Source organism: Neophocaena asiaeorientalis, unplaced genomic scaffold (assembly GCF_003031525.2).
Source record: "Neophocaena asiaeorientalis asiaeorientalis breed wild unplaced genomic scaffold, Neophocaena_asiaeorientalis_V1.1 scaffold77, whole genome shotgun sequence".
In the NCBI taxonomy this organism is placed as follows: Eukaryota; Metazoa; Chordata; class Mammalia; order Artiodactyla; family Phocoenidae; genus Neophocaena; species Neophocaena asiaeorientalis.
In genome coordinates this window covers 5,327,601-5,340,677 of record NW_020174645.1, presented here as the reverse complement: position 1 = coordinate 5,340,677, position 13,077 = coordinate 5,327,601, and the positions used below count along the sequence as shown (strand labels likewise).

The 13,077-nt window shown below is 39.6% G+C and overlaps 1 protein-coding gene across 10 annotated transcripts in view; it reads right to left on the bottom strand.

The window, feature by feature from the left end:
• Positions 1 to 1,419: 1,419 nt before the first annotated feature.
• The window catches only part of MPHOSPH9 (M-phase phosphoprotein 9), a 54,581-nt gene continuing 42,923 nt past the window's right edge, over positions 1,420 to 13,077 (bottom strand). For 7 of the 10 annotated variants that reach the window (XM_024758522.1, XM_024758521.1, XM_024758519.1 and 4 more), the window contains 7 exons: positions 12,243 to 12,418; positions 10,971 to 11,117; positions 10,038 to 10,158; positions 9,135 to 9,238; positions 8,213 to 8,460; positions 7,841 to 7,909; positions 4,711 to 5,187 (listed from right to left, as the gene is read on the bottom strand). In XM_024758522.1, coding sequence (XP_024614290.1) covers positions 5,086 to 5,187; positions 7,841 to 7,909; positions 8,213 to 8,460; positions 9,135 to 9,238; positions 10,038 to 10,158; positions 10,971 to 11,117; positions 12,243 to 12,418 — 967 coding nt within the window. In that variant the 3' untranslated portion in view covers positions 4,711 to 5,085. Of the gene's footprint in view, positions 3,169 to 4,710; positions 5,188 to 7,840; positions 7,910 to 8,212; positions 8,461 to 9,134; positions 9,239 to 10,037; positions 10,159 to 10,970; positions 11,118 to 12,242; positions 12,419 to 13,077 lie in introns of those variants that run through there. The other 3 variants (XM_024758524.1, XR_003004999.1, XM_024758528.1) reach the window with 3 other exon arrangements.

Genomic DNA, 13,077 nt, shown 5'->3' with positions numbered 1-13,077 from the left:
CCGCCCCGAGGGCCGGCCTCCGCCCGGAGCAACCCGGCAAACTTGGTGGCCCCGCTCCGGCGCCGGGCGTGCCGTCGCCCCGGCGACCCCCGAAAGCCTGGGGCTCGCTTCCGCGCGGGAGGCCCCGGGCGCTGGACCTGGCCCACGACCTCTCGGCCCTTTTAACACCATCGGCCTCGCCTATCGGGAGACCCGCGAACAGTAAGAGGGGAAGAGAACCAGCAGATCTGCAGAAATTGGAAAAAAAAAAACAAACAAAAAAATCAAGTCCTTCGGGAGTAAAATGACAAATCAAGGGGAACGAACCGCGGAAGACTTCGGAAGGCATTTGGAATGTGTGGACAAACCAAAGGTAGCTAATTGACGTCCAAACCTTGATGCCGGGTACTTGCATCAGTTACCGACCCGATTTTTAGAAATAGGCATCAAGGAGTTCTCTCCTCAGGATCCCAAATATGGCCTGGACCAAAAAATGAAAATGCTCTTTGGTCATCAGAAGTCGTGGGAGTAATAGTAGCCAGAGGGTAAGTTCTAGTCCCTGACCTCAAGGAACTGGCAGAGGATCAGAAAGACCTTCATCTTGATGTTCCCTCCCGACTGGACGCTCCAGTTGGACCAAGAGGGTACTGAGTGAAATTTAAAGGAAATCATAAAGCGTATATTTAGACTGAGCAAGGATGGCCTTGTTTGTCAAGATCTGAAGTAACTGAATTAAACAGGGCACACCCAAAACCTATGCGTAGTTTCCCTATCACTAAGTATTATACGGTCGAGAGGAGCGGGGGAGCGCCTTCCCCTGGAAGGGCAAGGGCAAGCTCAAGTTAAAGCGCTCCAAGATGACTTCAGATCAAGTGAGAGAGAGAACAACCCTGACCAAAGGCTGTCCCATCTCCTCGGACACTGAACGGGCCAGGTGAGCCGCCGTAACACAGCTTGCCTCAAAACGCCTGCCTCATGACCACACGGAGACAAGTGAAGGGGTCCCCATAAACACTAAACCCTCAACTCCTTCCCTCCACCAAGGGGTGCCCTAAGACCCATTAAAGGTTTTCAGCCCCAGTGCTGTTCTGAGTCGGCCAGGGATTGAGTCATCATCTGTCTCCTGTACAACCATCCTCCTTGCCTGAGGACCCGTGGAAACCGGATTGGATGACACACCCTTTTGCTGCTACTTCTCCCTGTACTTGTGCTTTAACCTAATAATAAAAGTAAAAAGAGAGAGAAAAAAAAAAAAGGGTTTCAGAGCATACAGATCTCCAGAGTGAGGCTCTGCCTGTAGGCCAGTCGGAACGGAGCACCTGGACGGCTGCCATTGTAACCCTAAAATGACTGCCCTCAGACCAGTAACGCGGAAGACTTAACACCATTGAAAACCAGATCCCACAGTTAGGCGGTAGGAATAAATACACTAATATCACATTTATTTGTATGCACAAATATTTATTAAGTGCCTGTATTCAAGAATGAAGAGGAGATGGTCCCTGCTCTCATGGAGCTTACAATTTCATTACTCCAGCATTTGACTAGATTTAAAAACTGCAACAAGCACTGGTCTTTGTCTACTGTCAGCAGCACTATAGGAAGCAAATTTCTCACATTATATTGGTCACTGTTACAGTGAAATTGTGAATAAAACATTATCTTTGAAGTCTGTAGTCACAGCGATGACATGACATGTAATGTCCAGCAAATGCAAATTTATGGCTTGATTCCTCCTATTTGAGAGGGGTCTGCTGAAATAAAACACAAATCAAAAGGGGAAGGCTTAACAGACAGGTCCTAAGAATACTGGTGTAGTTTAAAATATATTATTAAACTGCCACAGAACTCTTGGCAAGGCAGGAAATTATCTCCTGCAAAATCTGTGCAATGTTATTGGTTTAACTAGACCTGCAAACCTCAAACCATGTACAATCACTTAGCGTGGGTAAGTACGGTTTACCTTCATGATTCCTAAAGGGCTCGAGATATGTATTTATTTTTTAAAAAGCTGCTTAGAGACTCACAGCACAAATGGCACATTAAAATTTAGTGAAAACTGCTTTTGAGATATCTAAAGATTAAAATGACAAAAATGTCTAACTTTTCTACATTTGTAAGTACAGAGTTCAGAATTCAAAGAGCATTCAGCAAACACCTGGCTTTTCTGAGTTAAAAAGGGGAACAAATTTTGGTTGCTTATCAAACTCCAAAAGCAAATCATAATCTTCATATAGATCTTCCAAACGTTCAGTGGCAGCCACTTCCTTCATGTGCTCCTGTGTCACAGGCCAGCACCTTTAGAAGTCTAATTATGGAACATTCAAGGGTGCAATTATTTTGATTACATTGGCAATACTTTTTTTTTTTTGGTAAAACAGCGTATATCAAATAACCCCCAAATCATCTACTTTACTTAAGATCACAGGGCTTCTGAACTTACACTAGCCAAGTTATCAATTACTCATTAAAAAAAGCACACCATTTAAACTCTAAATGAGCCCAGCTCACTTAAACTCTAAGAAAGCTCATTTTTTTGCAAAAAGATGGAGAGAACAGCTTAGACCACCTAACAAATGTCAACCAACCCAAGGCAGTTTTTAAGTCAATTGCTGGGGACACAGTCTACTTTTCTAAGAAAGCACTGAAATCGCTACTTCAAAAGCCTATTTAATAACCCAGAATGAATCAGAAATGTACTGTTTATTGAAAACTTACTAGACACCAGGCACTTTACATAAGCTCTCACAATGGAAGGCAGCTTCTTATCTTTACTTGGAGGAAGGCGGCCCTGAGCAGGGTGTGACCCAGGTCTGTCTGGCTCGCCTGTCCCCTGCCCAGCTGCTACAGTCCTAGCGCTGCCTAGTAGCTACATCTACTTGGGACCCTCGAAGGACAGAGGACATTCCCCCCACCTCAGGAGGCTTTTCAGGGAAAGGAAGGGGGTAGATCCAGGGGAAAGGAGAGCAGTAACTCTACTTGCATTTTAAAAGGCACTTCCCAGAAGTGGAAGATTCATTTAGGTTTTTCACTAACTGCAGCTTAGCCCCAGGCACAGCAACAACAGGTGCTTTTTAAGCTTGCCACCTCTCCAGCTTTCAGGTTGTTTTTAACTGGAGTATTTGTACGTTAAGCATTACCAAAGGGAAAGACGGCTGAAAGGATTTTCCTTGGTGTCCCTCTTCACAGCTATGAAGAAAAAAATTTTTTTCTTAATTTTAAATAAGTGACTGATACTTCCAATCTATTACACACGTCACAAATCAAAGCATATGTTTCCTGAGAGGTACAGAAGACATCTTAATGGGGCTTAAGATTGGAATAAGACTACGAAGAAGATAACTCCCTGACAAGAGAAAATGCTCATCTCTTCTGAAATGGCCATTTCCTATTCTTAAGAATGTAATAGATTTTACAAGTAGGGAACAATGAAACATCCTAATAATTTTCAAGTTAGTTTTTAATGTCATGTATAGGAACACATTAAAGGGAGTATCATCGGTAAAGTCGATCCCTTTATTAAGTCTTGACACAAGCTCTCCTGGAACTTGATTAAAAAGAACGTTTTCTTCACTATAACTAGGAGATTAAAAAGAAAAAAAGACTAGGAAAAAACACCAAGAATAAGGCACTTGATTCTGCTGATGAGTAACTCTGATTAGCTGGAGGTCTCCAACAGGTTGCAGGAGTTGGAAGCAAAGGTTTGATTCACGGACAGGAAGGAGCAAGAGAGGCCGCTGTCAGGCGACCCCCGCTTGCTGGGAACCCCTGAGCTGAGCAGGGAGGCTGCAGGCACCAGGCCCGAGCTCATGCAGGGGAAGCTCCAGTGAAGGGTGCTCAGAGATTATCTGAGATCCCTGCTCGAAGGCATACATATACCCTAATGGAATAACGGGTGGCTTGGCTCAATATAACTACATGCTCTCAAGAGCCACAGAAGAAGGAGAAAAAGCTCAAAAGTAAACCAAACTGTAAAACCGGAATCAGTGGGAATCAATGGTGAAAGTTTGGAATGAGTCTGTTTGTCAACACATACCAAGCTTGAACATGTGGGCACTGGGTTCTGACTGGCCACCAAAAAGTGGGCAGCTAAGCAGCCTGGACCTGACCAGAAGTCAGGACCTCTACCTGCTACGCTCCCGATCAGAGCACAGCTTCCTGCCCACGTGCTACTTCTGAGAGCCAGGAGGCATTGCCAAGGCAGTGCGCTGGAGCCCTCCAGCAAGGCCACGCGAAAGGCACCGAGCTCTATCTAGACACGTTCCCTGTCCAGTAACAAGCAGGGAAGGTTGCTCTCATCTCAACCTACTGTTCTTACAGCAGCTACTATGGGAGTATTTCTTCATGACGATCCGACAGCTGAGGCCACGTACACTGAGGAAACTGGGGTTGCTCTTACAACCTGAGTGGTGGCCTATATTTCCATCAAAGCTTTATCACTTCATTGTCAAGGGCGGGACACAAATTACATTCAGAATGATGGGCAGAAAGCTACAACTCCCCAGTTGTTAAACTTTTCTGAAAAGTACTACATCTATCACAAAATTAGAGAATTACATCTCTATCATTTTTCTTTCTTACAAATAATGAAGTTTAAGGGAAACAAAATGAGATATTCTTACTTTCAAAGCTTTCCAATATTCCATTATTTCCAATATTTCCATTATTAACTATTCCAATATTCACTCTAAGACACGGTTCAAACACGAATTACATTTTTACTATAAAATACTCATATTCACAACGTAGAACAAGTTTATAAAATTGGTGTGCAAAGTTAATGGCAAAAGGATAACACTATTTGTTTAGAAACAAAGCTGTCTCCCCTATTTACATTTCCTTATTCTTGATATAAATTGGATATATATATACTATTTAAAAATAATACTTTTTAAATAGTAAAATATACAAGAGATTCCTGAGCATAACAAAAATATCTTGAAAATATGTGGCCATTTGAAGTATAAAATAGCAAGTGTAAAGAAGAGCATGATTGTAAAACTACTGAGTGAAAGCTTATAAACAGTACAAAAGTTTGCCTTTTCTGAGTGCATAATTACACATTAGTGCAAACAAAACTGCCTCAACATTTAATGGCTACAAATCTCAAAGATTTGCAGAGGTGCGCAAAACATGAAATTTCTTTAATGTCATACGAACTGAACCCAGCTCTCGATTAATCTTCTCCAAGCGATCTTCCAAGGCTTCCTGGGTGAAAATCATGGAAAAAACTTAATTAGAATTCTACATCAAGTTCACCGATTCTATAATTACCACCAAAATGACTTTTCTTTCAGCAAAAAATAAACATCAAAATTACAATCATTTTGGTTTTTATACAAATCGTCATTTACATTATTTCTTTTAAACGAAACATAAATCAACTTTTCAACCATTCAAGGTAACTGCTTATCTTTAAATAGAAGGAGAGAATTATTTGACTCCGTTGAACTGAGAACAGTACAAGAGGAACCTAGAACGTTCTTCACACATTTCGCCAGAAGAAACGGACACATCTGACTGGTGCCGTATCCCACTTACAAGTATATCAAATAACTTTCTTCTGACAAAAATTTCTAGGTTAAAAAAGAGGAAAAACGCTGGAGGAGACTTTTCCAAGAAACAAGATATTTCACAATGAGTCAGTGTAACAAATGCTACTTTTAAATAAATAGTACTACTGTGAAATAGTACCTGGAATATATATTCATCATTTTAGATACTTTATTAGATATTAACTCCAATGGTATCCTGAAATAAAACTTAAAAATTTTCTCTTCAACAACTTTAAATTGTAAAAAAAATTACACATTCATTTTAGAATTTTTAGAAGACAGATGAGCAAGAAGCAACAAATAACCACTGTTCCCCTTTCCGGTTTTTTTCTGCAGATAGGAACACCAGTTTCAAGAAAAATAAAATCAGAATCAAACTCTGCTTCAGAATGTTTTTCAATTTAACTTTTCTTGTTATGGAATATACTTTATGACATCATTGTAAATTAATGTGCAATATTCCATCAGATATACAATATTTAATTAAGAATCTTTCAGTTGAAATTTAGGTTGCTTCTAATTTCATATATCACAAATAATGCTGCAATATATATTCTGAAACATACCTCTACACACACCTATAAATACCGCCTTAGGAATCATTCCCAAAAGTAAAAATGCAAGGTCCAAAGAAATGTAAAATTTTAAAGCTTTGGATACATGTCAAGCTGAACTCCAGAAAGTCTGTGACGCTTTCTCCTTCCACTCACGTGTACAAGGATAAGCTTTTCCCTAGCCCAGGTTCTGGTGGTTTTTTGTTTTTTTTTTTTAAATACCTGCCAATGTGATAGTTTAAAAATCATGCTTTTGTTTAAATGTGTGGGATTTTTTTACTCATTGGTGAGGCCAAGCATTTTTCAATATTTTTTGCCCAATTTTACCTTTTTTACGTATGAATCATACACAAGCATCCTCAGCCCTTTTTTGCTGCCATTTGTCTTCTTACTGGATTGAAATAGCTTTGACATATATGAACAGAACCTAGGGCCCTCTACGTCTTATTTTAAGAGCTTATCATCATTATGTAAAAAAATATACTAAACAAAAGTTTCAGATACATTTAGAATTAGAGTATGAACAAGTTTTCCTTCTACTTTCCCAGTAAACTGTTTTATTTTATTTATTTGTTTCTTTGTTTGTTTGTTTATTTTTTTTGGCTGCACCTCGCAGCATGTGGGATATCTTAGTACCCCAACCAGTGACCGAACCTGCACCCCCTGCATTGGAAGCACGGAGTCTTAACCACTGGACTGCCAGGGAAGTCCCCCCAGTAAACTATTTTAAAACAAATTTCATGTGTTGACTTTTACAAATTATTGAATAAAAACGTTCAGAACAACAGAAAAAATGAAAGAAAGTCAGAAAAAAAGAGAAGGATACAGGCCCTAGAAAAAGACCTCTGCTATTTTCTGTGTGTCTTTCTCACAGATCAATCTGAAACTGAACTTTTCCTGACATTAAGGCACTGAAAAGCCAAAGCTTGCAGTTATATAAGAGACATATCATTGCTGTTATGTTTAAAATGTTACAAAAAGAGATTTAAAATGTTCCATGGTTTCATGCATTTTAATTCTCTTTGAAAAGCAACTAAAAAAAATGTACACGGCCCACTTCGCCTGCACCATCTTCTGCTCAATAATGGAATCACACCTCTCTTTTTAACCTCACATCTATTCCAGTTGCAAAGTACCACTGTTTTATACGTCTACTAAATGGAAAGGGGTTCAGAAATAAATTGCAGATTGGGGAGGAAAAAACAAACACAAAAAAGGGAGATTTAATGTGAGAGCCTTAAAAATGTAAAATCTGTTAAGACATATTGCCATTTGCTCCCAAGTTAGTTTCTTGAAAACATGATGGCATGAACACCTTTTTCTTAGAAGTATAAAGGTAAAATCACTTTTCGTTCCAGAAAGCTAGCATGCAGTTATAAAATATGCTATCATCCAAACACTTCCTGTAAAGGCTAAAAGTTCTGATCGACTGTTTCAGTGTGCCTAAAAAATGTGATATTAAAAAATCATCGAGGGCTTTCCTGGTGGCGCAGTGGTTGAGAGTCCGCCTGCAGATGCAGGGGATACGGGTTCATGCCCCAGTCCGGGAGGATCCCACGTGCTGCGGAGCGGCTGGGCCCGTGAGCCATGGCTGCTGAGCCTGCGCGTCCGGAGCCTGTGCTCCGCAACGGGAGAGGCCACAGCAGTGAGAGGCCCGCGTACCGCAAAAAAAAAAAAAAAAAGTCCTCGTGGTTAAATGGAGCACTGACTAGCACCAAGCCTCCAAAGCAGACTCAGGGTAAGACACTTCACCTGATTCAACCTTGTCTGCAGAGTGATTCGTCCTCCAGTAGAAGGCATTCGGCTTAGTGCTGCCTCAATCTGTTAACACAAAAAAAAGTTTAAATAAAAATAGGAGAATTCTAATTAGTGGCAGGGAGGTTTATAACAGAATGGAAAGAAAAGACTTCAGCCTAGTACTTTCTCGTCCATCTCGACTTCGCATAAGTCCCCTCTGTCACAATTAGTAACAACAGCTTGGCTCACACACGTTTCTAGTGCAGCTTTGTGTGGCATCCACAGTAACTTCCTGGGTTTGACTCAATAATTCCCTCCTGACTCTTCCTCAGACGTAACATTAAGTGCAGACAAAGATTTAAGACATTTTTTTATGTTTGTTTTTACCTGGTCTTTTTCTTTTGTAAGTTCATCAAAAAACCGTTCCGTTTCAGCTAGGGTCCTAATTTTTGCTGTATACTCAAAATCATTACCCTGTGGTGGTACGTAGGCAGGCTTACACTGTTCATAGCTAACTGATTTATTCTTCTCCCAGGCTGATCTCACAGAGACTTTCTTCACTCCACTTGGCAACGGTTCGGGGGAAGAGCTATGATTAACATGGATGTCAGTGGTTTTTTCTGAGTATTTTTTTTCTGTCAGAGAGAAAAGAAGTTTCTTTTATTTCTTATCAGCTCTTCTAACAGAGCATGTACATACTAAATATGTTACCCAACTTCACTTTCTGGAAATGGCTGCTACACGGCCAAAAAAAATGTAATGAAAAGAGATACATAATGAATCATATATACTCAGTTTTTTTCTCCACAGAATTCTAAAAGCCCTGCCCTCAGTTTGACAATCTTCACAACTTCCCTAAATAAACTTAAAGCAAAAAAAAAAGTTTAAAAACTAAACAACACATTTAGTGGACATATACCAACATTACAGAGTTAGTATTTTAAGGGCCTACCCAAGTGATTTCACATACATTACCTTATAACTTTATAAGATAAATGAGAAAAAGAAACTTAAAATATAAATGAGAAAAAGAAGGTTACAGAACATAAGTTACAGAATATAAAAAACTGAACAGCATGGCCCTGGTAATTAAAGATTAACATCCCCTGTACCTCGGTTTCCCAACTTTCCAGTGAGGATAACAACACTGACACAATATGAGTGTCACAAATGCTTATTTTTAGAGGCCGTTGGGTAAAAAAAGATTTAAGTGCAGGATATAATGACATTTAGAACCTTGAAAAGATACCAGAAACTCACAAAATGAAAGACTAAAACCATAACTGATAATTTTTTAAGGAAAAGGTACCTTCTGAGTCATCTAGAGGAAGAAACTGGAGTTGTTTCCTTGGATTGGGACGTTGTACTGTAGACACAGGAACAGTATCTAAATCATCCAAAAGTATATCAAATCTATTGAATGAAGCAAGTTACTTGTGAGAAAAAAAGTGTTAACTGATGTTCCCTATCTCCACTAGAAAGATGAGCTGGCATCCAGTTAACTTACATATTCACATATCTTTAAAAGAGAAAGGTGGTCATATAATTTTTTAAAACTGAAATTTAATTTATATTTTCTAACACAAAATTATATTTACATACTGGCGACTTAAAGCATTTACCAATACATTATCTCATCCGATCTTTGTAACAACCATATGAAATAAGCAGGTAGGCACTATTACCCCCGTTTTATAGAAGAGGAAACGGAGGTTCAATGTGCTTCAGTAATTTTCCCCAAGAGCCTGACAGAGCTGGGCCACTAGCTCTCATGTCTTAGGAGTCAGTGGCCCTCCCACCACAGCACACACTCCCAACCACACTTCAGAGAGAACTTTCTCAGGAGCACAGGTAAACTTGTGTTTAGTGCCAGGGCCATACCAGGACAGCCCACTTTCTTGTACAAATGGCCCCCAATTCTCCCTGTATCTTATACCTTTTCAGGAAAACAAAGAATTATCATTCTATATCCAAAAGCTGGAAGAAGTTCTGAGGCAGTATTTAAATTTTATAGTAGCCAGTTTACACACCTAAAAACTGTTTTCACGTATTATAGTACTTTTTTATTTTGAGTATGACATTTATTTAAATGATTTAAATCCACAGAATCCCCATTAACAACTGAAAAATTAGTGACAGCTAGAGGCATAAGTTGACATTTTTAAAAAATCAATACTATATATATTTTATTCAACAATTTTAGAGAACTTACCGAATCGGGCTGCTTTCATTTTTGCTAAGTAGATGACTAAATCCTGGGGACAAATTTTCTTTAGGGGATCGTTTTGGACTATAAGCCACAGTCACTGGTGTTAACATAATCTCTCTTTTTGCTACAAAGGAAAACGAAGAGGAGACAGTCTGTTCCTTCTATGTATGTGCTAGGATGGCAGAGCATAGCTTCTTTTCCAGTACCTTATTTCTAACTAAGAATACATTTTCATTGTAAAACTTTTTCAAAGATAAATAAGAGTATACAAAGTAAAAATAGTTCATAATCCTAACATCTAGAGGAAACCACTGGTAAGATTTTAGTGTATCAGACTGTAGTTGCAGCGCTCTGACTCAAAACTGGTTTTTCAGGATTTTAGAAGTCGACTGGAAATAAGATGGAAACACCAGTGCACTAGTGAACATTCCTAATAACACAGTCATACACGAATCTCCTCAGCAGTTATGGAAATGGAAATTAAGGATACAGAAGCCCAATGCTTAACTTTAAGACCATACTTATAATTGGCTAAAGAAAAAGGTGACTAATGCTGAGTAACCCTAGGTAAATATATGGAGAAAAACATCATTTTCAGGCTAGCTTCATTTGTCTGAACTACTGTTTAATTAGATAGTTGTCAAAATATCTAGTTGAGTTTGTCTCAAAAACTGTGAAGTGGTATTAGTTGCAAAACATTTGCGGGACACACTCAAAAATCTCACTTTGATAAACGGTGAGAATTTCTTCAGTTATAGTCATAGTAACTGTGCAGTCAGATGGCGTTATTGAACAAGATGGTATTTAGGGATTCTGTGTTCAGAGCACTGTACTAGGTGCTAGGAAGAGTGTAAGGGACACAGAAAGCATCAAACAGTGTGTATGGCTCAGATGCCACTCTTCCAAGCCCAAGAGACATAAACCTCTAACTCTTACTTGGAGTACTTGATTTACGATTTGAAGGTGGTAAAGATGACGATCTCTGTGAAGCAGAATTAAATCTCTTTTGTCTTTGCTGGGCACCTTTCTCTGGGGACCGACTTGCATTGACTGAAGTGTCAGTTAGCCGAGGAGTCACTAATTCTGTAACAGAAAAATGTAAAACAATAAAAACAAAAATACAAAACAAACCTAGCTTCAGTTACCTGCTTTTTATTAACAGATGGTTACACCAAGCAAGCAATTCTTCTCACCATCTAGATTATAACGATTACTTGCAAAATGCACCACATTACAATGCTAAAAAATGCTTGATGAAGAAAAACGTGGGAGTTTTTAATGAATTCATTCTGGTTCTCTGTTTACAACTGGCATTCAAGGTGATTTTTCAAGAGTTTATTTTTAGAAAGCAGGTCACTAATTTATTTACTAGCGGATACTGCTTTGGAAAGGCAATGCCAAAGACGTTAATGATGTAATTAGCAGGCCCAACCAAATAAGCACCAGAGCAAGTACAAGCGCCTGGACCTGTGAAATAAACAGTATTAAACATACTTGTTGTCCTACTGATAGATGCTCAGTAACCAATAAAGGGAGAGTAGGAAATGTTACATCTCACTTCATGAACACCAAATGCCTGTCGTAACTTTCTGATGTGTGCAAGTAAGACAAATTGATATGGAAAGTTTTCAAATATCCTTAAGAATGCCACGTAAATCTTTAATAATCAGAACATAATATGTCATTTGAAAAGGTACCTATGTGATGACAATGATAAATTAACAACCTGGGTGGTCCAGTGGTAAAGACTCCACCTTCCAATGCAGGGGATGGGGGTTCGATCCCTGTTCGGGGAACTAAGATCCCACATGCCGCGGGGCAACTAAGCCAGCGTGCCACAACTACTGGGCTCACACGGCCTGGAGCCTGAGCGCCACAACTAGAGAGAGAAAACCCGCACGTCACAACCAGAGAGAAGCCCGCGCGCCACAATGAAGAGTCAGCATGTCGCAACAAAAGATCCCACATGCCTCAATGAAGATCCCACGTGTTGCAACTAAGACCCGTCATAGCCAAATTAATTAATTAATTTTTAAAAATTAACAACTAGGGGATTCAACTGTCTGCAATGGGGCCGAAACAGCATAAAAATAAATTTAACTTTTTATTTTATTACTTGAGGCATTTCGTTTTAAGAAGGCAATATAATTGGGGGAGAAAGAGATCTATATATCTATATTTCTATCAAACAAGGAATAAAATACTTACTATTTGAGGTATCCTCTTTCTCCGTCTGTGTGCCCCAACTTTTAAATACTTTTTCTTCATCAAGTTCTTTCAAAGCTTTCATGATTGGTGTGTCTGAAGTGTCTCTTTGTTTTTTTATCAATAAACTTGTTGGTGAACTTCCAGGTGAAGGATCCTTTTCCAGAGGAGAATGGTACCTTAAATAATAATTGTAAGACACACGGTGCTATGAACGGAATATTTGTGTCTCCCCAGAATTCTTATGTTGAACGCGATTCTTATGACGAATTCTTGTCCTCACCTTTTGGAGGTGATTAGGTTTTGATGAGATCATGAGGGTAAAGCCCCCAAGCTGGGATTAGTGCCCTTATAAAATAAGGAAGAGACATCTTGATCTCTCCCTACACACATGCACCAAAGAAAGGCCATGTGAGGACAGAACCAGGACCCAACCATGCTGGCACCCTGATCTCAGACTGCCCACCTCCAGAACTGTAGGACAAAACTGCTTGTTGCTTAAGCCACCCAGTCAAGGGTAATTTGTTGTAGCAGCCCGAACTAAGATGGTTTACCGGGATTACTAGGGGAATACCATGAGGGCTGACAGTTACTCCACAACGAATACGTATGCTTCACAAGGCAAATCAATAAAATTGAGCCTGTATATAATAGAGCAGTGCTTCCCAATCCTTTTCACAGCCTAGAGCATACAGAAATATAATATTTATATGGCACTCTGGAGTAAATGAACGAGGTTGCTCATGGGGGGCTCAGCTATCTGGAGGGTGAGGACCAACCTCTTGTCCGAACTGTAAGCCCGTGCACAGGGCACAGCACTATGCAAGCAGCACAGGTG